At 47.8% G+C, this 23,294-nt stretch overlaps 5 protein-coding genes across 6 annotated transcripts; 4 read left to right on the forward strand and 1 right to left on the reverse strand.

The window, feature by feature from the left end:
• The first annotated feature begins 186 nt into the window (after nt 1-186).
• LOC120952219 (cytochrome P450 4d2-like) lies at nt 187-4,562 on the forward strand. The gene is made up of 11 exons (XM_049611281.1): nt 187-650; nt 752-791; nt 877-1,174; nt 1,291-1,617; nt 1,706-1,799; nt 1,868-1,985; nt 2,449-2,596; nt 2,685-2,791; nt 2,869-3,537; nt 3,610-3,740; nt 3,810-4,562. Exons 1-11 carry the CDS (start codon nt 559-561, stop codon nt 4,261-4,263), a joined length of 2,478 nt encoding a protein of 825 aa, XP_049467238.1. The 5' UTR covers nt 187-558; the 3' UTR covers nt 4,264-4,562.
• On the reverse strand, nt 4,259-7,100 carry LOC120948992 (cytochrome P450 4d2-like). Its single transcript, XM_040365910.2, has 6 exons — nt 6,301-7,100; nt 6,113-6,219; nt 5,668-6,008; nt 5,303-5,597; nt 4,811-5,222; nt 4,259-4,747 (listed from the first exon to the last, which is right to left on the reverse strand). Exons 1-6 carry the CDS (start codon nt 6,455-6,457, stop codon nt 4,575-4,577), a joined length of 1,485 nt encoding a protein of 494 aa, XP_040221844.2. The 5' UTR covers nt 6,458-7,100; the 3' UTR covers nt 4,259-4,574.
• Nucleotides 7,101-8,664: 1,564 nt separating this feature from the next.
• Nucleotides 8,665-12,295, forward strand: LOC125908441 (cytochrome P450 4d1-like). The gene is made up of 6 exons (XM_049611274.1): nt 8,665-9,679; nt 9,755-9,861; nt 10,529-10,808; nt 10,881-10,950; nt 11,037-11,590; nt 11,665-12,295. The coding sequence occupies exons 1-6, from the start codon at nt 9,514-9,516 to the stop codon at nt 12,009-12,011; spliced, it is 1,524 nt and encodes a 507-aa protein (XP_049467231.1). The 5' UTR covers nt 8,665-9,513; the 3' UTR covers nt 12,012-12,295.
• A 671-nt stretch (nt 12,296-12,966) lies between these two features.
• LOC120952229 (cytochrome P450 4d1-like) lies at nt 12,967-18,546 on the forward strand. Its single transcript, XM_049611280.1, is given in 11 exon segments — nt 12,967-13,284; nt 13,367-13,473; nt 14,105-14,384; nt 14,477-14,546; nt 14,616-15,172; nt 15,237-15,548; nt 16,728-16,888; nt 16,963-17,242; nt 17,346-17,415; nt 17,483-18,045; nt 18,110-18,546. Coding segments are annotated over 11 exon segments (2,913 nt in total). The 5' UTR covers nt 12,967-13,118; the 3' UTR covers nt 18,457-18,546.
• Nucleotides 18,547-19,282: 736 nt separating this feature from the next.
• LOC125908442 (cytochrome P450 4d2-like) lies at nt 19,283-22,572 on the forward strand. 2 transcript variants are annotated; one of them, XM_049611276.1, is made up of 4 exons: nt 19,283-19,517; nt 20,845-21,861; nt 21,940-22,122; nt 22,212-22,572. In XM_049611276.1, the coding sequence occupies exons 1-4, from the start codon at nt 19,364-19,366 to the stop codon at nt 22,364-22,366; spliced, it is 1,509 nt and encodes a 502-aa protein (XP_049467233.1). In that variant the 5' UTR covers nt 19,283-19,363; the 3' UTR covers nt 22,367-22,572. The 2 variants fall into 2 exon arrangements, with proteins under 2 accessions (XP_049467233.1, XP_049467232.1); XM_049611275.1 differs by lacking the exon at nt 19,283-19,517 and adding an exon at nt 19,666-20,393 and having other exon boundaries at nt 22,212-22,566.
• Nucleotides 22,573-23,294: the final 722 nt, after the last annotated feature.

Consider the following 23,294-nt stretch of genomic DNA (forward strand, 5'->3'; position numbering starts at 1 on the left):
CTGTAGTGGTGCGCCTGTGGTCCATAGTGCAAGTTCGCTTTCAGTGTATAGCTTATTGCATACCTTTAGGAGTATTATTTGAAATTGCTTGCAAAGCGCTCGTTAACCAAACAATAATTACACTGAGTTTCAATGTTATTCCAACATACTACTCTTTTCGATCGCAATTACTAAAAGAAAACGACATGTGTTTTCGGTTCCCACGCTAAAAAACAAGTAAAGAACAGCTTTTGCCATCCGGTGGCGCGCAAAACGTTTAAATGTTATGGCGTAGCGCACATATGTGTTTATCAATCAATCGATAAGATAGCGCTTTCCGCTAGTGTGTGATGGCAATGCTGCGAACGTTGTAATGGGCTGAGAAAGCTGCCTGCTTGACTGTTGTGGTGTAAGCCACGCCGACCCCACCACCATTCTGACCGTGGTGGTGGTGTGTGACTCGTTGCATTTTATCAGTTGTAATGTACACTGAGCCACGACGACGACGACGACGACGACGTGGTTGTAAGTAAGGCTGGCTTTGCGATTTTCGGGCAGAAAACAACTGCGCCTTGCAAGATGGATAGCTATTTGGGTTTAGCACAGAGCAAGGTGAAGCCGCGTAGCTTGGTGGACGGATTTTCAAACCGAACGGCCACAATCAAAAAGAGGTAAGCGGGTACGAAGGGGGCATATGGTGGCACGGATGGTTTACTGTGCAATGACTCGGCGTGACTCATCCGGTTTGCGTTTCCGCTGCCCTCTTTTTCAGACCACCACGCCCCACAGGATACCCAACGACGGCTTCCAGGGTAAGAGCTCTTCGCTCGTTTCGAGCAGGTTCAAGTCGCCCCACAGCTGCGCCAATACACTTCAGCCTACGCGCTCTCTTTACAGCCCATATCGACCTCCTCGATTGTGATAGACAGTGCCGCCCAGTTTCGTTATCTACAGGAAGAGCATCTAGCGCTGTTGGAGCGGTACAAAAAGCTGGAAGAGAGCTACACCGCGCTGCAGGGAGAGTACGCGAAGGTAAAGTCCGACAACGAGCGGCTGCAGGGCGCGTACGAGGAGCTGCAGGAAAGCTACAACAGCGTCACGGCGAAAAATTTCAACGCCGGCAAGCTGCTGGTCTACTTGAAGCTGAAGCGGCGCACCGATAAGGAAACACTGGAGAAGCGCAACATAATCAAGAGTAAGCAAGACTTTGGCGGCATCCGGAATGCGTGTGTGGGTGTGTGGTGCTAGTGTGTGTGGGCTTTATGTACTGAGTGCTTGTTTTAACCATTTTGCGTGTCCCAACATGCGCAGATGAAGCTTGCTTCAACACCTACCTGCAGGATGTCGTTATGCTCGATCAGCATCCGCGCATACCGCGGGTCGTGCACGAGTGCATCGCGGTGCTGGAAGCGAACGACAAGTTCATGAGAAGCCCCGGCCTGTACCGGGTGTCGGGCGATCACAACGCGATCCAGAACCTGCGGTACGACATCAACGCGAACAACTACAAGCGGCTGCGCAAGCAAAAGTCGCCCCACGAGGTGTGCGGCATACTGAAGCTGTTCCTGCGCGAGCTGAAGGATCCGCTGATATCGCTCGAAACGTGCGCCAAGTATCTGCCGGATGTGATACAGATGAGTGAGTGTAGTGTGGGTGGGGGGGGACAGAAGTAGTGACCACGTGCGTTGAGTAAAACATTTGAATTTTTCCATTTTGTCACCCCCAGAAACCAATACGCGATTAAAAATTAAGCAGTTGATCGGCAGCCTAGATGAGGTTCGGCAAAACACGCTCAAAGTGCTCATGAAACATCTACGAAGGTAAGAATACGACCATTGGAAAGGGAGAGTGTCGCGATTAAAAGTATGTCCGTTTTGTAAATCCACAGTGTGGCGGCGATTGAGGAAAACGAGGTGGACAGTTTCAGTCTGGGCCTGCTGTTTAGCTCACTCATCTTCAACGAAACGCTGGCCGACGTGTGTCCGGTAAAGTTTCAAAAGTTGACTGCCGTACCGCGCGAATGTATCATCGCAATGATGGAGGATTACGATGCTATCTTTGAATAAATGACACTTTAATTTGAAAAATCGAAAATAGGTTTCCACATTATCGTTCTCCGATTGGCCGGTGTTATTCCATTTTTTTTCTCCACACTATGGGTCCATAAAATGAAGTAGATAAGTATTGTGACGACATTAATAATGAAAATGAATTGCACTTTAACGGTCTGTTATTTTCGTACTCTTATCACGCGCAACAGCACGCTTCAAAAACGGCATGAAAGAACGCATGCTTTGTTTGAATGCGCGAGAAGAAGCTGTACTGGTGTGTGTGTGTGTGTGTTAATGCATTGGTAAACGGTTTCCATAGTACCACTACACACTCACACTCGTCGGGCTGATTTGTTTATCTTTCTCTGTTGCTCGCTCCGCTTGGCATTTGTTGTTTTGGTTTGGTACCGTTCGGAAGATGTTCTACTGGGCGGTGGTGCTGGGCGTGATTGCCACGCTGCTGGCCGCGCTGGACTGGAAGTATAAGTCGTACGAACATTTGCCCGGTCCTAGACGGTGGCCGTTCATCGGTAACGTCGTGTCTTTCCTCGGTGCCGGACCCGTAGGTAAGCAAAGGTCGTTCGCTGTAAGCCCCGGCTGTAGACGATTAGCTTATCAGTGTTTTGTTTTCTCTTCCGTTGTTTTTGTTTGCAGAAATATTTGATCAACTTATCGCATTCGCCTCCACGTACGGGAAGGTGTACAAGCTGGACTTTTTCTACGACTACACCATCATTTATTCGTCGCCGGAAGCAGCCGAGGTAGGAGATGGCGTTCCTTCAACGAACCCCGTGCCTTTTAGAACAGATTAACTGACGAATAATTTCTTTCTTTTAAGGCCATTCTAACATCGCCCGCATTCACCGCCAAATCGCAAGACTACGACAAGGTGTCGGAATGGATCGGAAACGGGTTGCTGATATCGCGGGACCAGAAATGGTTCACCCACCGGAAGGTCATCACGCCCGGGTTTCATTTCAAGATATTGGAAAACTTTGTGCCCGTCTTCAACCGGCAGGCGGAAGCGTTCTGTGCCAGGCTGGAAGCACTGACCGGCCCGTCCGCCGACGCGGTGAACGTCTTTCCCGAGCTGAAGCTGCTGACGCTGGGCATTATCTGCGAGACGGCCATGGGCGTTGGGATGGACGGGGAGGGCCAAAGCACCCAGCAGGCGTACTACACGCAGATAGTGGAAGAGCTAAGCTCCATCCTGTACTGGCGGATGTTCAACGTGTTCGTTAATATCGACGCAGTGTTCCGGCTGACCCGCACCAGCCGGCGTTTCGATGAGCTGGTGAAAAAGTCGTGGCAATTTACGCTCGGTATGATCGAGAGGAGGCGTAAGATGAATGAGCTCGAGGCGCCGGTTGAGGCGCGGAAGGAGGAGGAGGAAACGTTTGGCAAGCGGAAACGTGCACTGCTGGACACGCTGCTGGAGGCTCGCATCGATGGGAGGCCCTTGACGGATGAGGAAATTCGCGAAGAGGTGGACACGTTCACGTTTGCGGTAAGGCTGTTCGATAAGAGGGATTGTGAGATATGTTAATTTAATTTTGTGTTTTTTTAAACACTCACCTAGGGACACGATACGACTGCCTCGGCCATGACGTTCATTCTGTACAACGTAGCAAAGCATCCCGAGATCCAGGAAAGGGTGTACCAAGAGATTGTGAATGAAATTGGCGCAGACTTTTGTGAGCTTTCCCTGAGGTGAGTACCTTTTAAACGCTTCCCAATCGTTTCGGCTACAAATAGTGCGATTTGTCTGCACACTTTAAGCGCGCTTAACAATCTCCACTACATGGAGCTGGTCATCAAGGAGTCGCTACGGCTGTTCCCACCCGTCCCGGTGATAGCCCGCATCGCCACGGAAGATACGGAACTGCTGGTGGAGCGTATCACACGCGGCACCAGTGTGGCGATCGATATCTATACCATGCACCATAGCGACGACTACTTTCCCGACGCGGAACGATTCGATCCGGACCGGTTCGAGGGGGCACGCGACGCGCAGTCGTTCAACCCGTACACGTACATTCCGTTCAGTGCCGGCAGCCGGAACTGCATCGGCCAAAAGTTTGCCCAGTACGAGCTGAAAAGCACGCTGGTGAAGTTGTTGCAGCGGTTTCAGATCCGGCTGGCGGATGCAAGCTACGTGCCGATACTGAAGGCGGAGATCGTTCTAAAGCCGGCCGAAGGGTTGCCGTTGCGGTTTATCAAAAGGCGAGTTTAGAATGTGTTTGGTAGATTGTTTTATTGTTTTTTTGGGTGTAGTGTGTGTTAAAATCAGTAGAATGTTCAATTTGAGGTGGTAGAAGTCTTGTGAGAGACAGGACTCCTAGAACTAGAATTGTAGTGCAGTGGAGATCGTTGGAAGGTGATTTAAAGCTAACAAGAAACAGTGATTTCCTGTAACTGTAGTCAAACTTTGTGGACAATCATACGTCTATTAAGTTTTCAATGAAACTATCACAATAACCTGCCATCGGTAAATACGTTAAAATAAAAGTTCATTTAGTAGGGAAAGCATTAGCTAGCAAGGCGTTACTGCTGGATGGTTTTGCGTTCCAAAAATCGTAGCTGCATACCGTTGACCGGCTTCAGCACCAGTTCCATCTTCATTTTCGGCACAAAATCCGGATCCGGCAGCTCGACCTTGCACTGGCGCAGTATCTTAACCAGTGCCGTCTTCAGCTCGTTCAATGCAAACTTTTGTCCTGAAAGTATTTCCAAACCATCAATTAAGCTGGCCCTTTGAATTGTACTTCAACTCCACTCACCAATACAATTCCGGCTGCCGGCACTGAAGGGAATGTACGCGAAGGGGTTCCGTTTCGTTTCACCGTCCGCGAACCGCTCCGGCCGGAACTGGTCCGGTTCGGGGAAGTACTCCGGATTGTGGTGCAGCATGTACGTCCCGAACACGATCGTCGAACCCTTCTCGAGCCGAACGCCACCCTGCGTAGTGTCATGATCGATGTGCCGCGAATAGTACGGCACCGGGGGGAACATTCGCAGCGACTCTTTGATCACCTGCTCCAGGTACTTCAGGTTGTTAACGCGCTGCTGGGTGACCGGTTCGCCGTCCGGCAGTTCGGTGGCGATTTCCTCGTACACGCGCTGCTGCACCTCGGGATGCTTGGCACACGCGTACAGGATGAAGGTGATGGCACTGGATGTGGTGTCGTGGCCCTGTGGAAGACATGTGTGTTGCGTGATATCACTTAAGGAAGCCAGTAGATTGATGTGCTGGGCGGCACCCTTCTACCTACCGCAAACATGAAGTTGTTCACCTGGCTGTAGACTTCCTCGTCGCTAAACGTACGGCCGGTAATATCCGAGCGCAACAGTATGTCCAGCAGTGAGAGGCGTCCCTTCTCCGGCCTGGTAGTATCCGATGTGCCCGCTGCTAGCAGCTCCGCACGACGCTGCTTGATGACCGACGTGGTAAACTCTCGATTGATCTGTAACGACTTCCGGTAGGTTTGGTAGTGCTTCGTCAGCCGGAAGGTCCAGTCGGAGAAGCCCATCGCGTTGTACATCCGCCAGAACGTGATGTGCGTAAGGCTGCGGAAGGAAAATTCCTTTAGCTGTACAGAAAGCGAACTCGGTTGTGCTTTTGCGCCCGTTTACTTACTCGGAAACGGCACGTACGTAGTCGGAGTCTTCCAGCTGCGCCCGGCACCGTACGCCCATCGACGTCTCGAGGATGACGTCAAGCGTGTAGAGCTTCACCAGGGCAAAGATGTCAACCGTGGCGCCCCCGGCATCGAGCAGCTTGCGCACCAGCACGTCCGCCTGCTCCTCAAACACCGGCACGTAGGTGTCGAGAATCTTGAAATGGAACGCACCGGTCAGTGCGCGGCGGTTCGAGAACCAAGTGTTGCCGTAGTCGAGCAGGATGCCGTTGCCGAGCCATTCCTGGAGGATGTCGTAGTCCATCGATTTTCGGTTGAACTCATTGGATGAGATGATTTGCTAAGAGGTAGAGGGAGAGAGAGAGATAAGCAAACAAATGAACATTTCAAACCTTGATGACGATGATCGTAGAAAGATTATTGTTGGACGTGGTCAATACCAACCTCGATATCGTGCGGTGAGGAAAATATGATCCAAACTTTGTTGATCATATCGAGCCGTACGATCGTTCCATAGCGTTGGAAATATTCGAAAAGTTTTTCGAAAAACACTAAAAGAAAGGGGAACAAAAGGTATCGTGCGTTAGTTAGTACAACCCATTTGGAACGTCGATCGTATGCGATCAACACACCTTGCGTATCGTATCGCACCAGCTCCAGCGTGTTGCCCAAGAGAAAATTTACCGGTGGGCCGGGCAAGTGGCCAACGGTACGGTACACCTTGTAGCGGAAAGCAACAAAGCGCAGCACGAGAACGCACAACGCAATTAACAACGCGTACACGATCATGGTGAATCGGACGCGAATCTAACAGTCTCACACCGCCCTCTCGCGAAAGGTATGTTCCAGCTACCGCGTTAGAACAATGACTGAGGTGAGGTTTGCCCGAACAGTCAGTCCCGAACAGGTTCCCGGCGGTACCCGAACAGGCTTTTCCTTCCTTTTCCTTTCATCACATACACACTGTGCGTTTGACAAGCGGAATGCTAGAATGGTGGTGGTTGTCGCGGTGTACCGCGATCATACAATCATGAATGTAGCTTCTTTTTTTGGTTGAAGTGTGTAATATGTGCAAACATGTGAGTGTGTAGCATCGAAAGCTCGTTAGAAATTATCTCAACCGCGATAGGTTGAAGCAATGTTGCGCTGATGCTACGATCATTAGCGAGGAGGCTCCAATGTCACTATCACAGGTAAAGGTTTTTGTACGACACCGGCAGCGATACTTTTGTTTAGTTTCCGGATTTTTAACGACACGAAAACCATATAACAGCATTGCAAACGATCATTAAACCGAGTGTACAGTTTTTTTGTGTACTCATTCTGCATTGCAATGATTGATGTTCACGTTGGCGGAGACTTGTATGCCCTACAGACGATGACTGCTTTATTCGCGTCCTATGTTGCTTGAAAATGCCACGTTAGTTGAATAATTTAAACAGTTTATTAAAAAACAATTAAAAATCTTACTGCATCCATGAAAACAAGTTTTATAAACACGCAATTACATTTAAGCATTAGGGTGGATGAAATGTTGTCAATCGCGTGCAATTAATCTTTGGTTAGCAGCGTTACAGCATTAAAGCAATAGACTATTTACATACAGCAGGATTTCATTGCCACTTAAAACCGGTTGGTTGTGGGATGTTATCGCACACTTGATATTTGCACCTTTTTGAAACCAAGGGTCAAATGGCTAGGTAGCCGTAAGCACGAGCACACTTAACAATGGGGCTGTTGGATTGCCATCATATAGAGGAAAACCTTCGTGAGATTATGAGAATGAGTGCTAGAGTGTTGATAATTGATATAGAGACGTTCGAGGGTTAGAAATATAGGTAGATTTCAGTTCCTAACTGCCATACTTTGCGAAGAATCCGTGTTGGTCTGTTCGTTCCTAGCAGCATCGAGTGATGAACATTGAACGGTTTGTACTTTTTTCATTATAAATTTAAAAAAATGGGTGATTTCTTAATAAATTATAAATTATGTCATATACAGTCATTTTCATTACAAGCATGGTGATAGGAGCAATTAATAAACTTTTAATGAGTGCCGGAAAGTACAGATCAAGTTACTCAAAAGTTTGCTGTTTTAAAGAGTTCTCCAGCGGATCTACCTCAGTCATGCAGCTGTAGCACCTATAGCACGACATTAACATAGTTTTATTTATTAAATGTTGAGATCCCTTATCTACTACACTTAATGTGCCACTGAGTTATCGCCCTGATAACGTGAGTATCGCGAAATACTTGGTCGGACCACTCCTTAGGTTCTTTTGCTTTCTCAACCACTAGCCATGGTGGAATCAATTTAGTCGAAAAAGTAACGAATATATTATCAATTATTGATTGATATTTAATCGTTGGTTTAAAGTAAAAACCCTATGTTAATTTGAATCAAATCGCTTGGGTAATTTTAATGAAATGCAAGAACACATGCGGGCTGAAGATCTCCAAAGCATGTGATAACACAACGATCTATTCCAATTCGTGTCCTCTGCAACACACTCAGAATGGCAACACACAGATGTCATGCTTTATGGTGATTTTTTGTTTCTTCGACGAAAAACCGGAAATTTCAGATGAGTTCGTTAGCGATAAGGTTTAAAAAATCAGAATACAAATTAACCGTTGGATTTTTTCTTGGTCTGAAGTTTTAGCTCTACTGGACGCGATGTGAGATTCAAGGTGTACGAGTTTTTTTAAATTTCGACCATAGAACCATTCTGTGGTGGGATAAACGTGATTCGAAACGTTCTTTCGGTTTTTTATGTATTCTATTTTTTTTCATTCTAGTTTTTATATTCTCTTTTTAATGTCACACTCTTATCGTTCTTTCCTTTCATCCTCGCTTCTCAAATATTTCTTGAAACATGTGTTTTTTAAACATAACATTAATGGTAAATTAGTGCTTAATAATCAAAATTTTTGAACATTAATACTCATGTAAAATATTCATTCATTAAATTTAATTGGTAAAGTTTAAAAATGATCGTAACTTACCGTAGCAGAGTAAGTACACGACTCAAAGGCACATGTCAGTATGTTTGTCTCACATCTAATTACCTTAATTCAGATAATGAGTATCAAGTTGTGCTGGTAATGCAAGAAATGATGTAATTTACCGTACTTCATCCAATCATGACGCTGCTTGCGTATTGTTTTCAAAAAGTTTTCGATACTGGGTGTTTTACAGATACAGATAGTTGCAAACAGATATAGATCGGTTGAATCTTCCATAATTTATTCAAGTATAATACAAACACACTCAAACATATTGGCCATGCGATAAGAACATTTGCGCTAGAGAATGTGTTTCACAAACAGCATGAGAAAATCTAACCGAACGAGCGTGGTATAGAACCGGCAGAGAAGCAAAAAAAGAGTACATTTTACTACTCCCAACCACTGTTCCACTACTCTCCAGCAACTGTCACCCGTACGTGTCTGTTTAAGTGTGCGTAGTGTGTTACCACCTGTGTGAGCGTGTCGATTAAAAACCTCGCGAATCATTCGGGCCTCCCGAGCACCCTCTACGATCGCGCGCGCGCGTTCTTTGTGTTGCTCGAGGGGGTTGATTCTCGCAGTCGATGGGGTGGTGTGGGTCTTTTCTTTTTTTTTTTGGTTGCCATCCCGGCCAACCCCCACCACAATCGCAACATCTCACACATACATACGCGCGCGCATTGGAACGCGGTGAGATGACACCACGCTCCGGTCCGGTGTAGCGCGCGGTTCCCGATGGAGACGCACTGCGGCGTCGTGTCAGTGTCGATCGTGTGTCGCACCGTACGACTGTGATTCGGCAGCGGAATTTGCGCTACACGGAAACGGAACCCGAACATGTGGCCAATCATTGTGAGCGGTACGGCGCTGCTGCTGTCGATCGCAATCTGGTGGACGGTGGCAAACTTTGGCAGTGCGCTGCGGTACGCCGGCAAACTGGGCGGCCCGGTAGCGTACCCGCTGGTGGGCAATGGGTTTCTGTTTATCAACAAAACACCAGCCGGTAAGTGAGGTCACCAGTGTTGTGTGTGTGTGAATGGTTTTTGTATTAAAAAAAGTGAACCAAAACAAATTACAGAATTCCTGCAACTGCTCGGCCGTCTGATCGCACAGTACGGCAAATGTTTGCGTGTTTGGCTCGGTACGCAGCTGATCGTGCTCATTACCGATCCGAAGGACATCGAGGTGAGTCGGTCGCTTTCTGTGTGTTGTATGTGGGTCGGGATAGGAACGGGCCAAGCTAAAAGGGCAAAAACGTTACAAACGATTCAGTGCAATGGTGTGGTACGCTTGGTTTTGTGCAAGCGCAAACAAAACGGTCGCGTAAATCGATCGCGCATTGCCAACGCTGTGAATGATCGCGCGTAAAATCACTCGCACACACGATGTTGCCTCTAACGGCGTTTGTTGACGCTTACAGAGATGGGCACAACTTACTTAGCTTACTTTACACGTCACTCAGCGGTGTTAGAAAATGAAAGCGTAAGCGGTATTTGCATTGCAAACGTTCGTGCACCAAGAAGATGCACCGCAACTGCAAACAAAACAGTGATGTAATGTAATGTGCAGTCTCTATTGCATCGAGTGCATTGTAGCAGGATCTGATAAGGTGGAAAAAGAACATGGAAAACAGTTTTTTTTAGCGCTCAAATTATGATAATTTTTGCCTGCCTTGCAAACGGTTTCGTAAGCGCCGGTAAATTGTGAGAGTTTTCTCGATGCAAATCGATTGTTCTCACGCCTTTTGGTGAGGTATTTCGAACAAGATCAGCACCGTAACGATTGTAGTACTGCTAATTTTAAGTACCGTCAGCTCGTAGCATTATCTAATAGTATCGAACTCTCCTTCCAGATCCTTCTGAGCAGCCCAAAGTACATCGAAAAGTCGAGCGAGTACGACTTTGTGCGGCCGTGGCTGGGCGAAGGTTTGCTGATCAGCAGCGGGCGCAAATGGCAGACGCACCGGAAGATCATTACCCCAACGTTTCACTTCAAAATACTGGAAGAGTTTATGGACATCTTCGACCAGCAGGGCAACACGTTCGTCGACATACTGCATCTGTTTGCCAAGTCCGGCGAAACGTTCGATGTGTTCCCGCTGGTGACGCTGTGCGCGCTGGACGTGATATGTGGTAAGTTGGCGGGGGAATGGTTCATTGTGGAAGCTGATCACTCTTATTCTCCCTATCACAAATGTATTGCAGAATCGGCCATGGGCACTAAGGTGAATGCGCAGATGAACTCGGAATCGGAGTACGTGAAGGCAGTTAAAGAGTTGAGTACTATTTGGAAGGGTTGCTGGAAGACCACTCCCGAACGGTGTTAATTACACTCCTTATCTGCTGGATGGACTTTTGCAGGATTACCAATCTGATACAACTGCGTATCTACGACTTTGTGATACGGTACGAGTTCTTCTTCCGCCTGTCGGCCAACCGGCGAAGACAACGGAAAGCTCTGGCCATCCTGCACGGGTACACTGACAGTGTGATCCGCACAAGACGCCAGGAGCTGAACGAACGTGGTGCCGGTCAGGATGATGTGCCGGAGGAGGATGTGCTTGGCCGTAAGAAGCGTATGGCCTTTCTGGATATGTTGCTCCAGTCGACGGTCGATGGGCGTCCGCTGACCGATCTGGAAATACGCGAGGAGGTCGACACGTTCATGTTCGAGGGGCACGATACGACCACGTCCGCTATTAGCTTCATGCTGCACAGTTTGGCCCAAAACCCGGACGTACAGGAGAAAGCGTTCAACGAGGTGCGCAATATCGTTGGCGATGATCGCAAGCAACCGGTTACTATGGCAATGCTGAACGATATGCACTACTTGGATCTGGTGATCAAGGAGACGCTTCGGCTGTACCCGTCGGTGCCACTGTTTGGAAGGAAAATGTTGCAGAATACGGAAATTAGTAAGAAATCTTTGCAACACTATAATGCGCTTCATTGTAATGATAATATATCGTATCACACTGTACACTTTCAGATGGTAAAATATTCCCCGCCGGCAGCAATGTGATAGTGCTGCCGTTCTTTATGGGCCGCGATCCGGACTGTTTTGCCAATCCGGAGAAGTTCGATCCGGAACGGTTCAACGTCGAGCGGTCGGCCGAGAAGACGAACCCTTACCAGTACATTCCGTTCAGTGCCGGACCGCGGAACTGCATCGGGCAGAAGTTTGCCGTAACGGAGCTGAAGAGTTTGGTTAGCAAGGTGTTGCGCAACTACGAGCTGCTTCCACCGGAACAGGTGCGCGAGGAAACGTTCATTGCGGAGCTAATCCTTCGCCCGGAGCACGGCATACCGATAAGGGTTAAGCAACGGGTGTACTAACGGTGCCAGCCTGTACTTTCTTTTGTTGTACTTTAATGACATTATGAAGAGAGAAAAAAAAAACGAAAAAGCATAGCGAATAATCATACAGGTACTTACAGCAGAAGCAATACGTTTAATTGATGGGAAGGGTGTAATAAGCTTTGACATGGCATTCGGCTTTCTTGCTCTGTATATTTGTAGGGTGTAATGTACGAACACTTTTGTGTAGCAGCTAAGTAAACTATGTGCTTAAAGATGTACATAAAGATTAAATAAAAAGGTATCACACTTAACATACTCAACTTGAACTTCTTGGTGGTTTCAGGGGGTGGATGAGTTGTGCGATTGATCTTGACCGTTTCTAGATGATCCATTTTCCCCGGTTTTAGGTTATCGCTTTATCAAAAGTAGGGTAAGGGCAGCGGCGATTGGCTGCAGCAAACTGCAACCGTTGAACGTTCTCACAGTGATAAGGAAGCCGACGCTGTGTAGACATATGCTGACAAGAAGAACAAAAAATGATGCAAATGCGATTACTTCATCATGTATTTCACTTGAGCGCCAACGATCATAACGTTGCAGAAATGCAACTAGATACTTATAAAGCAATTTAATACTAGTACGGGACCAACAACAAAGATTCATTACGTAAAACAATTAAACATCTCTCAATCTCGACCGAACAACGCCGACACCGAGTGTTAAGAGAATGGCCTCTAACGCAGTGCACCTGAACTTCGGTACCGACGCCGCAGCAGGGACCTAGAATTAGTAGCGCCACTTCCTACCGAGCGCCACAAACCGGTAGACCTTCCCATACTGCACACTACCTCAACCTCAACCGACCGACCGAGAGCCCGTGAGCGCGTGTGTAGGTAGGCAAGCGCAACTGCAACAACAACAACAACTGCACACACGATCCGAGGCGCACCGAGCCATCCGTCGGCAGGATGTCAAGTTCAGCCCCCATTACCCGAACGCCTGCACTGCGTTAGATGTAGTGCTGCGGAATAAATGGCAATGGCTGCCCCTGGTCGGCAGCGGCTCAGTGATTGATTAGAAGCCAAAGGGGCAACGTGCAACGTGCTGCAGCGTTACGCAAACAAAACAAAAAACGTTACGAGAATGGTGTTCTCCACGCTAGCGGTCCTGCTGGCACTGGGCAGCCTGGCCGCGGTCTACCTGTACCGGCGGTTTGGCGAGATGCTGAAGCACACCGGCAAACTCGGTGGTCCACCGGCCTATCCGATCCTCGGGAATGGGTTAATGTTTCTCAACAAATCGCCCGCTGGTAAGCCTTTGGATTGGGGGTTTGTTTTGAACAGTGATTGTTAGAATTGTTTACAACTCCCGGTACGCTTGCGTTGTTCCAGATTTTCTACGGATCATTGGGGAGTTGATACAGCGGTACGGGGACTGCTTTCGCGTTTGGCTCGGTACCCAGCTGGTGATCGTGATGGGCGATCCAAAGGATATTGAGGTAGGTGTGGGCAAGGTTCTAGCCTTGCCCGGCCCGGTTGCTGCAAGTGTGTAGTGTGGGAAGTAGACAGTTGATGCAGTTGTGACGGTGGCTGCACATTTGAAACCCGCTCGGAGCATGTCGTCAACCCTGACAGGCGTGCGTTACATGATCATCACATGGTGCTGCTGGTGGTGGTGGTGCAAGTTCAGTGCGAAAATAATACGACGGCAAACACAAGTGCATGGTGGAATTGGCCGTGAATCTGAAACTCAATGTCATGGTGGCGACGGCTGGATTCCGGTTCGTGTGTGTGGTTTGAGCACGGAGCACGGAGAGTGGAGAGTGGCTAATTAATCACGCAGTATGTACGGTGATGAAATGTGTTTTTTGCGAGTTAGCTCATTGCAAGCTAATGCGAGATGAGGGATAGTGTTTTTGTGTTATGCTTCATTGACCATCGTTAATACACAATAATGGTTAGTGAGTGGGAAAAATGCCTTGCAAAAACGCCAAAGGATGTTATTACTATCGGACGCGAGGCATTGTAATTATTGTTAAAGCGTTATCTAAGTAAAAGTGATCTCAAGCTAAAAGCCCCCCACAAAGGTACCGTTTTGTGACGCACGCTCCAATTGAACCCTCCTTTCAGGTACTGCTAAGCAGCCCGAAGTATATCGACAAATCGACCGAGTACGACTTCATCCGACCCTGGCTGGGCGAGGGTTTGCTCACAAGCCGTGGCCGCAAATGGCACACCCACCGGAAGGTGATCACGCCGACGTTTCACTTCAAAATACTGGAACAGTTTGTCGAGATATTCGATCGGCAGAGCAGCACGTTCATCAAGGTGCTGGAACCGTTTGCCGCGTCGGGCAAATCGTTCGACATCTTCCCGCAGGTGACACTGTGCGCGTTGGATGTGATATGTGGTAAGGTGGTGATGGTTGATGGAAGGTGTCTGTTTTATTGAAGGAATTGAAATTTTGTTCCATTTTGAATTGTTTCTTTCAACTAAACACAGAGTCAGCTATGGGAACGAAGGTGAATGCACAGATCAACTCTACTTCCGACTATGTGCTAGCAGTAAAGGAGTAAGAAAATGCGGCCAAAACTCAACCAAACAAATGTGTGATGAACCGTGTGCTTTCTTCACTCCACAGGATCACGAATCTCATTCAGCTGAGGTTTTACGATTTTCTCATCCGGTATGACATTTTCTTCCGCCTATCCGCGAACGCTCGCAAGCAAAGAAAGGTGCTGCAGGTGCTGCACAGCTACACGGACAGTGTGATCAAGGGCCGGCGTCAGCAGCTCGCAAGCATACAGCAAAGTGATGAACAGCAAGAGGCAAGCGATCAGGATCTGGGCATCAAGAAGCGTATGGCCTTTCTGGACATGCTGCTCCAGTCGACGATCGATGGCCGTCCGCTGACCGATCTCGAGATACGCGAGGAGGTGGACACGTTCATGTTCGAGGGGCACGATACGACGACGTCGGCAATAAGCTTTTTGCTGCACAGTTTGGCCCAAAACCCAACCATACAGGAAAAGGTGTTTGATGAGGTGAGGAACGTGGTGGGCGATGATCGTACGCGTCCGGTCACCATGGCGATGCTGAACGACATGAGCTATCTGGATCTGGTGATCAAGGAGACGCTTCGGCTGTACCCGTCGGTGCCAATGATTGGAAGGAAGATGCAGGAAACGACCGAAATCAGTAAGCATGCCACGATCGTTAAGTAGCGATGGTTGATTAACACCACATTCAATCGTATTTACAGATGGAAAGATCATCCCAGCCGGTGCCAACCTGATCATTACTCCGTTCTTCCTCGGCCGTGAGGCACGCTACTTCCCCGAGCCGGAGAAGTTCGATCCGGAACGGTTCAACGTGGAACGGTCGGCCGAAAAGACGAACCCTTACCAGTACATTCCGTTCAGTGCTGGACCGCGGAACTGCATCGGGCAGAAGTTTGCCGTGGCTGAGCTGAAGAGTTTGGTTAGCAAAGTGTTGCGCCATTACGAGATTTTACCACCGACCGGGAAGCAGGACGAATCGTTCATTGCGGAGCTAATCCTGCGACCGGAGCATGGTGTGTTTGTGCGGTTGAAGCCACGGGCGTACTAGGGAGGGGAAGACATAATCTGCGTATGTGATATGTATAGCTGAGGGAAGTTGTTGATGTGATAAAAAAGCTTTTGATTTGATTGTTACTGTTGCATTTTGTGGTGCAAATAGAGGAAGGGTAAACATGTTAATAAAGTTTTAAAATTCATTGTTTATTGTTATTGTAAACAAATATGGAAAAATATCATTTTTAATCAAATTAATCTGTTTGAACAACCTTTATTGCCATTCATCGATGATTAAACTCAAATGATCGACGAAAAATGTAAATAATTATGATAAAATATACAGTAATACACTTTAGAGCGAGTTGAGTGTGAATACATTAACAGTTTTGACCAGAAATAATAATTATCCCTAAAAAGAATAATTACTCTTTTTTCACTTTTACACTGCCTGTAATCGTTGCTTTTGATGGTTAGTTGGTTTAGAAGGATACGAATTGATTGTAAGAATCCAAAGAGTCTAATAAGGACAGCAATGAAAGAAAAAATCCGAGGGTTCGTTGCTTGCCGTCCCGTTAAAGGCTTAATAAAGAATCACCTTCAAACGTACACCAGGGCGAACGGTACGGTGTGGACTCGTAATTAGTGAATGTGTTCGTTAGGGATGGACCGGGGCAATGAGTTGCCGAAATTTACCCACGTAACGGGTTGAGGAACCCTAACCATTGCTAATCTTTCCAACCTTTGCGTTCTCTGCACTCTGATAAGCACCCTATCGGCGATTTCCTTGCGGTAGATTTCCGACCACCAACCGCAGTCATTAGCTTTGCTTCTGTTCGGTCGGAAGTTTCGGAAGCGCCACACATTCGGTAGAACCATGTTTGTGGCTACGCTGACGCTTCTAGCGCTGATCGCTTCCGTAGCGTTCTACGTGTACGTGGAACGGTTTAGCAAAATTCTGAAGCACAGTGGCAAACTTGGAGGTCCCCGTGCTTATCCACTGATTGGCAATGGGTTGCTGTTTGCTGGCAAAACGCCCGCCGGTAAGTAACAGTGTGCAGTTGCAGGGTTTTGGAGATATCTTATCTAGCGGGTGAACCTAGCGTTTGACCGGAAAGGGCAGATTAACGGTTACAGGATTTTCGAAGCGGGTTATGAACTTTGACCTTCTGTTTGCTGTGTTGTTTCATTAGACAGAGTGGTGGAATGTGTTTCTATGGACTAATTGATCGCACTGCTTTATTTTTTTGCAGAATTTTTGCAGACCGTAGGACGCCTCATCCAGCAGTATGGCAAGTGCTTCCGGATTTGGCTTGGCACGCAGATGCTGATCGTGATTACGGAACCGAAAGATGTTGAGGTATACATACATAGAAGAAGACACAATTGCACTATAAAGAATATTGAGCTTCATCATTTCGATACTTCCTTCAGGCTCTTTTAAGCAGCAACAAGTACATTGATAAATCGATCGAGTACGACTTCATCCGTCCCTGGCTGGGGGAAGGTCTTCTCACCAGCACCGGACGCAAATGGCACACCCACCGGAAGGTGATCACTCCGACGTTTCACTTCAAAATACTGGAACAGTTTGTGGAGATATTCGATCGGCAGAGCAGCACGTTCGTGCAGGTGCTGGCGGCCCATGCCAAGACGGGCGACACGTTCGACATCTTCCGGCCGGTGACGCTGTGCGCGCTGGACGTTATCTGCGGTAGGTCGAGAGATTAGAGGGTGAAAATCGTTCGGCAAGGTTTAGCACGCTGTGATTGTTTTGTTTGTTTTATGGTTTGTTTATCAACTGTCCACCAACCTAGAAACCGCCATGGGTACGAAGGTCAACGCACAGCTCAACACGGAATCGGAGTACGTGCAGGCGGTAAAGGAGTAAGTGACGGTCGTCCTATGTCTTAGATCGACTTGTTAATGCATCTTTCCCACCCTTGTTCCGCAGCATCACCAACTTGGTGCAGATTCGATTGTTTAACTTTCTAATACGGTATGAGATTTTCTACCGCTTCTCGGCGAACCGTCGCAAGCAGCTGGAAGCGCTTAAGGTGCTGCACGGATACACGGACAGTGTGATTAAGAGCCGCCGGGAGGAGTTGAACCGTGCTGCCGGGAGCGGCAAGAACACCGTTGTCGACGAGAACGAGAACGAGCTGGGTATTAAGAAAAAGATGGCCTTCCTGGATATGTTGCTGCAGTCGAAGATCGATGGCCAACCGCTGACTGATTTGGAGATCCGCGAGGAGGTCGATACGTTCATGTTTGAGGGGCACGATACGACCACGTCTGCGATAAGCTTTTTGCTGCAGAATCTAGCAAAGCATCCCGCAATTCAGCAGAAAGTGTTTGATGAGGTGAGGAACGTGGTGGGCGATGATCGTACGCGCCCCGTTACCATAGCGATGCTGAACGACATGCACTATCTGGATCTGGTGATCAAGGAGACGCTTCGGCTGTACCCGTCGGTGCCAATGTTTGGGCGTAAAATGATGGAAGATGCTGAAATAAGTGAGTATTTGCTGTTTAAATTGCAATCGTTTAAATTCTAATGTAAAAAAACAACATTCCACAGATGGAAAAGTGTTTCCCGCTGGGTCGAATACGATCATACTGCCGTTCTTCCTTGGCCGCAATCCCGAATTCTTCCCAAACCCGGAGAAGTTCGACCCGGAGCGATTTAACGTGGAAACGTCGGCCGAAAAGACGAACCCTTACCAATACGTTCCGTTCAGTGCTGGGCCGCGGAACTGTATCGGGCAGAAGTTTGCGGTGGCTGAAATTAAGAGTCTGGTGAGCAAACTGTTGCGCAACTATGAGATACTGCCGCCGGTGGGCCGGTACGATGAAACGTTTATTGCCGAGCTAATCCTGCGGCCCGAGAAGGGAATTTACGTGCGATTGCAGCCACGCGTGTACTAGGAGCGGTGCAGGGTGATGGTTGGTAGTTGAGAGTATTAACGAATGGATGGCGAGCTTGGTAGAAAAAAAACATTGCAAAACAGAGCCAAATTGTGTAAAACTTAACAATAGATTTTTAGACGCAAAGTTGAATAAACCTTAACACATTTGTGTAAAAAATCCTCATTCGATTCATTCGTGAGTTTCTCTACAGATACCATGAGTATCTACGAGTAGTAAGTGCACGACGGTATGATAAACCCATTGACGGCTTCCTAGCCTTGACAGTGAACTTCGTCCTGAGGTAACTGTACAAGCAGCGGATAGTTAGTGGACCATGAAATCGTTTCTTCGCAACCATTCCGTACCCGATAACCAATGATGGGGTCGTTAGGTTGGCATAGCAACTCGTACTAGGAAGTTGGAATCATTTTCCGCGAAACAGCATATGGGCGGTATGGATATGCGCACGATCGTTCATTAGGTTAGTGAACAGTTCGTTGCGAAGGTTTGAATTCAACATTTCAATGTTTCTTTTTTTATAGACTGTAATATGTTTTAGTTTTCGGTATCTCTGCTGAATCAGTTAGATACTAATACGGATATCCAATCCCGTTCAGTGTGTATTTGACTGTGCAAAAATGCAATCTTGTGCCAATAAAACGTGGATTAAAGGCGAACTAATCCCGATCAATTATGCGGGTTGCTTATCTGATACCGTCAAGATATTGAATTGATGTGTGGTCCCCTATATATATTCTCTATCTAATCGTTCATATTCTGTACTACTTGATAACGAGCATATTCAGTGGGATAAGATACAACTTGTACAGCCGTACTTCAGCTGAGGGTCAGTTTACCAACACACTTTCTGTGGGAAAGTTTCGTGTGTTGACGGGATTAAGCTTTTAAGCAATAGTTCGCCGAAATGTTTATACCGTTCGTGTTATCCTTTGTAGTGCTAGTCCTGTTACGGTATCTATTTCATGACTGGTCGCAGAAGAAATCGGTCACCATTGCGGGACCGAAGCCGGTTCCAGTGCTGGGCAATGTGCTGATGTACGCGGGCAAAAATCCTTATGGTAAGCATTTCTTACAAGGAGGACAATATTCCCGAAAAACGCTAATAATTTGCAATCCAAAGATGTTCTTTCTTTATTAATGCATTACTTTATTAGTCAATATTGAGATGAACCATCTAGAAACATTTTATAAAACACGCAGTGTGCCTGAACAGATTAACCTTTAACCCTGTACCTAATGACCGTGCCTCATTGCATTGTTCGCGGCTGGTCGGTGCACTCTGAACCGGTGCAGTAAAACCGGCCCACAAAATAATCTCCACAAAACCTCCATGGGGATGGGAGGGAGACTCCTTACTAATCACTTGTAAGCTTTTTGAACCGTACGCGCACATGCGCCCGTATGGCGGTGCACTTGAGCGAAGTGACTGGTTGTTTGTGGTGCTGATTGTTGTACCTACTGCGCGAGTCTGTCTGTGTGTGTGTGTGTGTTGATGTGCTGACCGGCCGCGAGATCAATGAGACGTAGAATCCGGTTTCGCGATGCCGCTGTTGTACGCGCCCGCGGCATAGTACGCGGCGTTATCGCGCAAATGTAGCGCAGATGTAATAGTGGCGTACAACCAACAAAACCTTTCATACGTACACACGCTCACCGTACTCGATCGATAGCGGGGTTAAAAACATTACATTGGATGGGTGTTCAGTACGGTGTTGCTAGTTTTTGTCCCTAGTCATCCACAGCATCACGTCTCGTGCGGACCGCAGTGGTGATGGTGGTGGTTGTACAAATTGGGCTTGCCCTACTGGTGGTGATCCTCACGATCAACTATCTGCTGGTGCGGCAAAACATAAAGTATGGCAGACACATCCCGGGACCGGTTCCGCTGCCGATAGTGGGCTGCTTCTACCTTTACATTAATTTAAAGCCCGAAGGTACGCGACGGTTGGTTTAGGGTAGTGGTGGAAGAAGTTTCGCATCTTCATGTAGCTTTAAGAGAACGGCCATGGGATGAATGCGGAAGCTTGTAAGGAAAGAAGTTCAGAACAAAGGGCAAACTGGAAGGTGTGTCTTTGGTAGCATCATCAACATCAATAGCAACATCAACAGTTCTAGTGCGTGTGTTCAGTGAGGTGTGCAAGTGGGGCTTGTTATCACGTTGCGAGGCAAATAGGCCTGTAAGTTAGCGCACACTCGTGGCATAGAAGCAGTTTGATTGATGGTGTTAGGTGTTGAATCAATGATTCAACAGTGTGTGTGTGTTTTTTTTTAGGAACTTGGTCATTTTTATAGAACAACATTTCCAAATCTGTTGTCTTCTGCAGCTTTATGTTCCCCAAGGACATGTTTGAACAAGTATTTTGTACTGTATCTTCCTCCAACCAGACATCATCGACTTCGTATCGGACCTGCGGAAACGGTACGGCAACTTGTTCCGCGTCTGGATCGGCAACCGGTTAGCGTTGTTCTGCACCAACGTGAAGTACAACGAGACGGTCCTGAGCAGCCAGAAGCTGATCCGCAAGAGCGAGCTGTACAAATTCCTCATCCCATGGCTGGGCGACGGGCTGCTGCTGAGCACGGGCCAGAAGTGGTTCAGCAAGCGCAAGATCCTTACGCCCGCCTTTCACTTCAAGATCCTCGATCAGTTCATCGAGGTGTTTCACAAGCAGAGCAGCATCCTGGCCGACCGGTTGCGGCCGGAAGCGAACGGGCAGCTGGTGAACATCTACCCGTTCGTGACGCTGGCGGCGCTGGACATCATCTGCGAAACGGCCATGGGTACCTCGATCAATGCACAGACCGATGCTGATTCGGCCTACGTGAAAGCGATCACGGAGCTGAGCCTGGTGCTTACGGGCAGGTTCGTGAAGGTGTGGCAGCGTGTTGACTTTCTGTTCAATCTGTCCCCGGACAAGCGGCGCCAGGATCGGATCATTAAGGTGCTGCATGATTTCACCACGAAGATCATACAATCGCGCCGCCGGGAGTTGATGGAGCAGGGCGGTGGTGGTGGTGGAACGGTCGAGGATGAAGATATGGCCGATTTGGGGACGAAGCGTCGGATGGCCTTTTTGGACGTGTTGCTGCAGGCCACCATCGATGGGCGCCCGCTGACGGACAGGGAAATACAGGAGGAGGTGGACACGTTCATGTTCGAGGGACACGATACGACCACGATTGCCATATCGTTCACGTTGCTGCTACTCGCACGCCATCCGGAGGTGCAGGAACGGGTGTACCGGGAAGTGGTGGCGATAGTGGGTAATGATCCGGCCACACCGGCGACTCACCGGAATCTGCAGGACATGAAGTATCTGGAGCTGGTGATTAAGGAATCGCTTCGTCTGTATCCGCCGGTACCGATCATCGCCCGTCGATTCACCGAGAATGTTGAGTTGGGTAAGACAAAGTCGTTGAGTGCGTTTTGGGATGAGCTGGAAGTATATAATGCATGTATCAATTTTCCATTCCCCTTAGGAGGAAAAATAGTACCGGAGGGGTCCAATTTTAATATCGGCATCATGCACATGCACCGCGATCCTACCTTGTTTCCCGACCCGGAACGGTTCGATCCTGAACGGTTTGCGCCCGACCCAACGATGGAGCAGTCGAGCCCGTACGCCTACGTTCCGTTCAGTGCTGGACCACGCAATTGTATTGGTGAGTGCCATGTTGGGAGTATCGTACTATGTAACAGGTGATAGTTGATTATTTTTGTTCATATTTCCACCCAACTACTTTCCCCGCAGGTCAAAAGTTTGCCATGCTGGAGCTGAAAAGTACCGTGTCGAAGGTGATTCGGCACTTTAAACTGACTGCAGCCGGTCCGGAACCAAAGCTAACGATGCAGCTGACGCTGAAGCCTCGAGACGGTCTGTATATTGGATTCGTTCCACGTGGATAGTGGATGGTGCTGCATTTCTACACATTCGCCGGGTGCAACCGTCTTTCGACAGCCGGAAGATAAGAGGGACAGCGAAACGAGGGAGTTTTTGTACACACATATGGTTTGTGTGTGCTTACTTGGGAAGCGATGTTAGCGCAAGCGTTGTTTTAGTTATGGGCATAAAAATAAATAATTTGTGAAAAAAATGTTTCGCGACTAGTATTTGGAAGGAAACTGATGGAAAATGTTCTTTTTTTTCTTGTACCCTTAAAACGGCCCATTCAACGGTCGAGTGAAATGTTTCACGCAACATTTCAGTGCGAAAATGATGACCCCAGATTGACAGCTGTCAGCTCGCTGCAGCGAAACGCCCAGTGTGTACCAGAGTGACCAGAAATACCGATTTATCTGTATTCCTACCGATTTTTTATAAGCCTACCGATTCACAGATGACCGCCCTAAAACTACCGATTTTCCATTTATCCTACCGAAAATCACAGATATTTGATTTTTCAGTCGTTTCAGCTTAATCTGTGGCGCTTGGTTTGCTGTTTCAAGGATTGCTAACCTCATTTGTTACTTATCGCGCTGATGCACGTTTGTTTGCCTGGAACTTTTTATTTTTCTCCGTAAAAATGTTATGTTCATAATAAGTAGAAAATGCCAGTTGCGTGGAATTTTTCGTCAAAGAAAATCATTTAAATTTGAATTTGAATCTCGCTGTCCGCGGTTTAAGCTCACCTGACAGAAAAAGAGAATTAAATTTTCAGTCGAGGGGTAGATACAAACACACGGTGGGGTTCCGGCCCAAGATCGGATCCGTTGTTTTGGGCTGAAAATTAAAAATGGCGGATGGAGCGCCTTCACGGAGCGAATGCGCTCTATTGCATGCCTTTAAAATGCACGAGGCAGAGCGCCAGTGAGTGCCACTGAAAAGAACGCTCGC

The sequence above is a fragment of the Anopheles coluzzii genome, chromosome 2 (genome assembly GCF_943734685.1).
Source record: "Anopheles coluzzii chromosome 2, AcolN3, whole genome shotgun sequence".
Lineage (NCBI taxonomy): Eukaryota > Metazoa > Arthropoda > Insecta > Diptera > Culicidae > Anopheles > Anopheles coluzzii.

Coding starts and splice junctions, on each gene's coding strand:
- LOC125908441 (XM_049611274.1), top strand. CDS start 9,514: ATGTGGCCAATCATTGTGAGCGGTACGGCGCTGCTGCTGTCGATCGCA. Junction 9,862..10,528: donor CCGATCCGAAGGACATCGAG/GTGAGTCGGTCG, acceptor CTCTCCTTCCAG/ATCCTTCTGAGCAGCCCAAA. Junction 10,809..10,880: donor CGCGCTGGACGTGATATGTG/GTAAGTTGGCGG, acceptor AATGTATTGCAG/AATCGGCCATGGGCACTAAG.
- LOC125908442 (XM_049611275.1), top strand. CDS start 20,231: ATGGTGGTGGTTGTACAAATTGGGCTTGCCCTACTGGTGGTGATCCTC. Junction 20,394..20,844: donor CATTAATTTAAAGCCCGAAG/GTACGCGACGGT, acceptor TCCTCCAACCAG/ACATCATCGACTTCGTATCG. Junction 21,862..21,939: donor CACCGAGAATGTTGAGTTGG/GTAAGACAAAGT, acceptor CATTCCCCTTAG/GAGGAAAAATAGTACCGGAG.
- LOC120952219 (XM_049611281.1), top strand. CDS start 559: ATGGATAGCTATTTGGGTTTAGCACAGAGCAAGGTGAAGCCGCGTAGC. Junction 651..751: donor ACGGCCACAATCAAAAAGAG/GTAAGCGGGTAC, acceptor CCTCTTTTTCAG/ACCACCACGCCCCACAGGAT. Junction 1,175..1,290: donor GAAGCGCAACATAATCAAGA/GTAAGCAAGACT, acceptor CAACATGCGCAG/ATGAAGCTTGCTTCAACACC.
- LOC120948992 (XM_040365910.2), bottom strand. CDS start 6,457: ATGATCGTGTACGCGTTGTTAATTGCGTTGTGCGTTCTCGTGCTGCGC. Junction 5,598..5,667: donor TACGTACGTGCCGTTTCCGA/GTAAGTAAACGG, acceptor TTCCTTCCGCAG/CCTTACGCACATCACGTTCT. Junction 5,223..5,302: donor TGAACAACTTCATGTTTGCG/GTAGGTAGAAGG, acceptor TGTCTTCCACAG/GGCCACGACACCACATCCAG.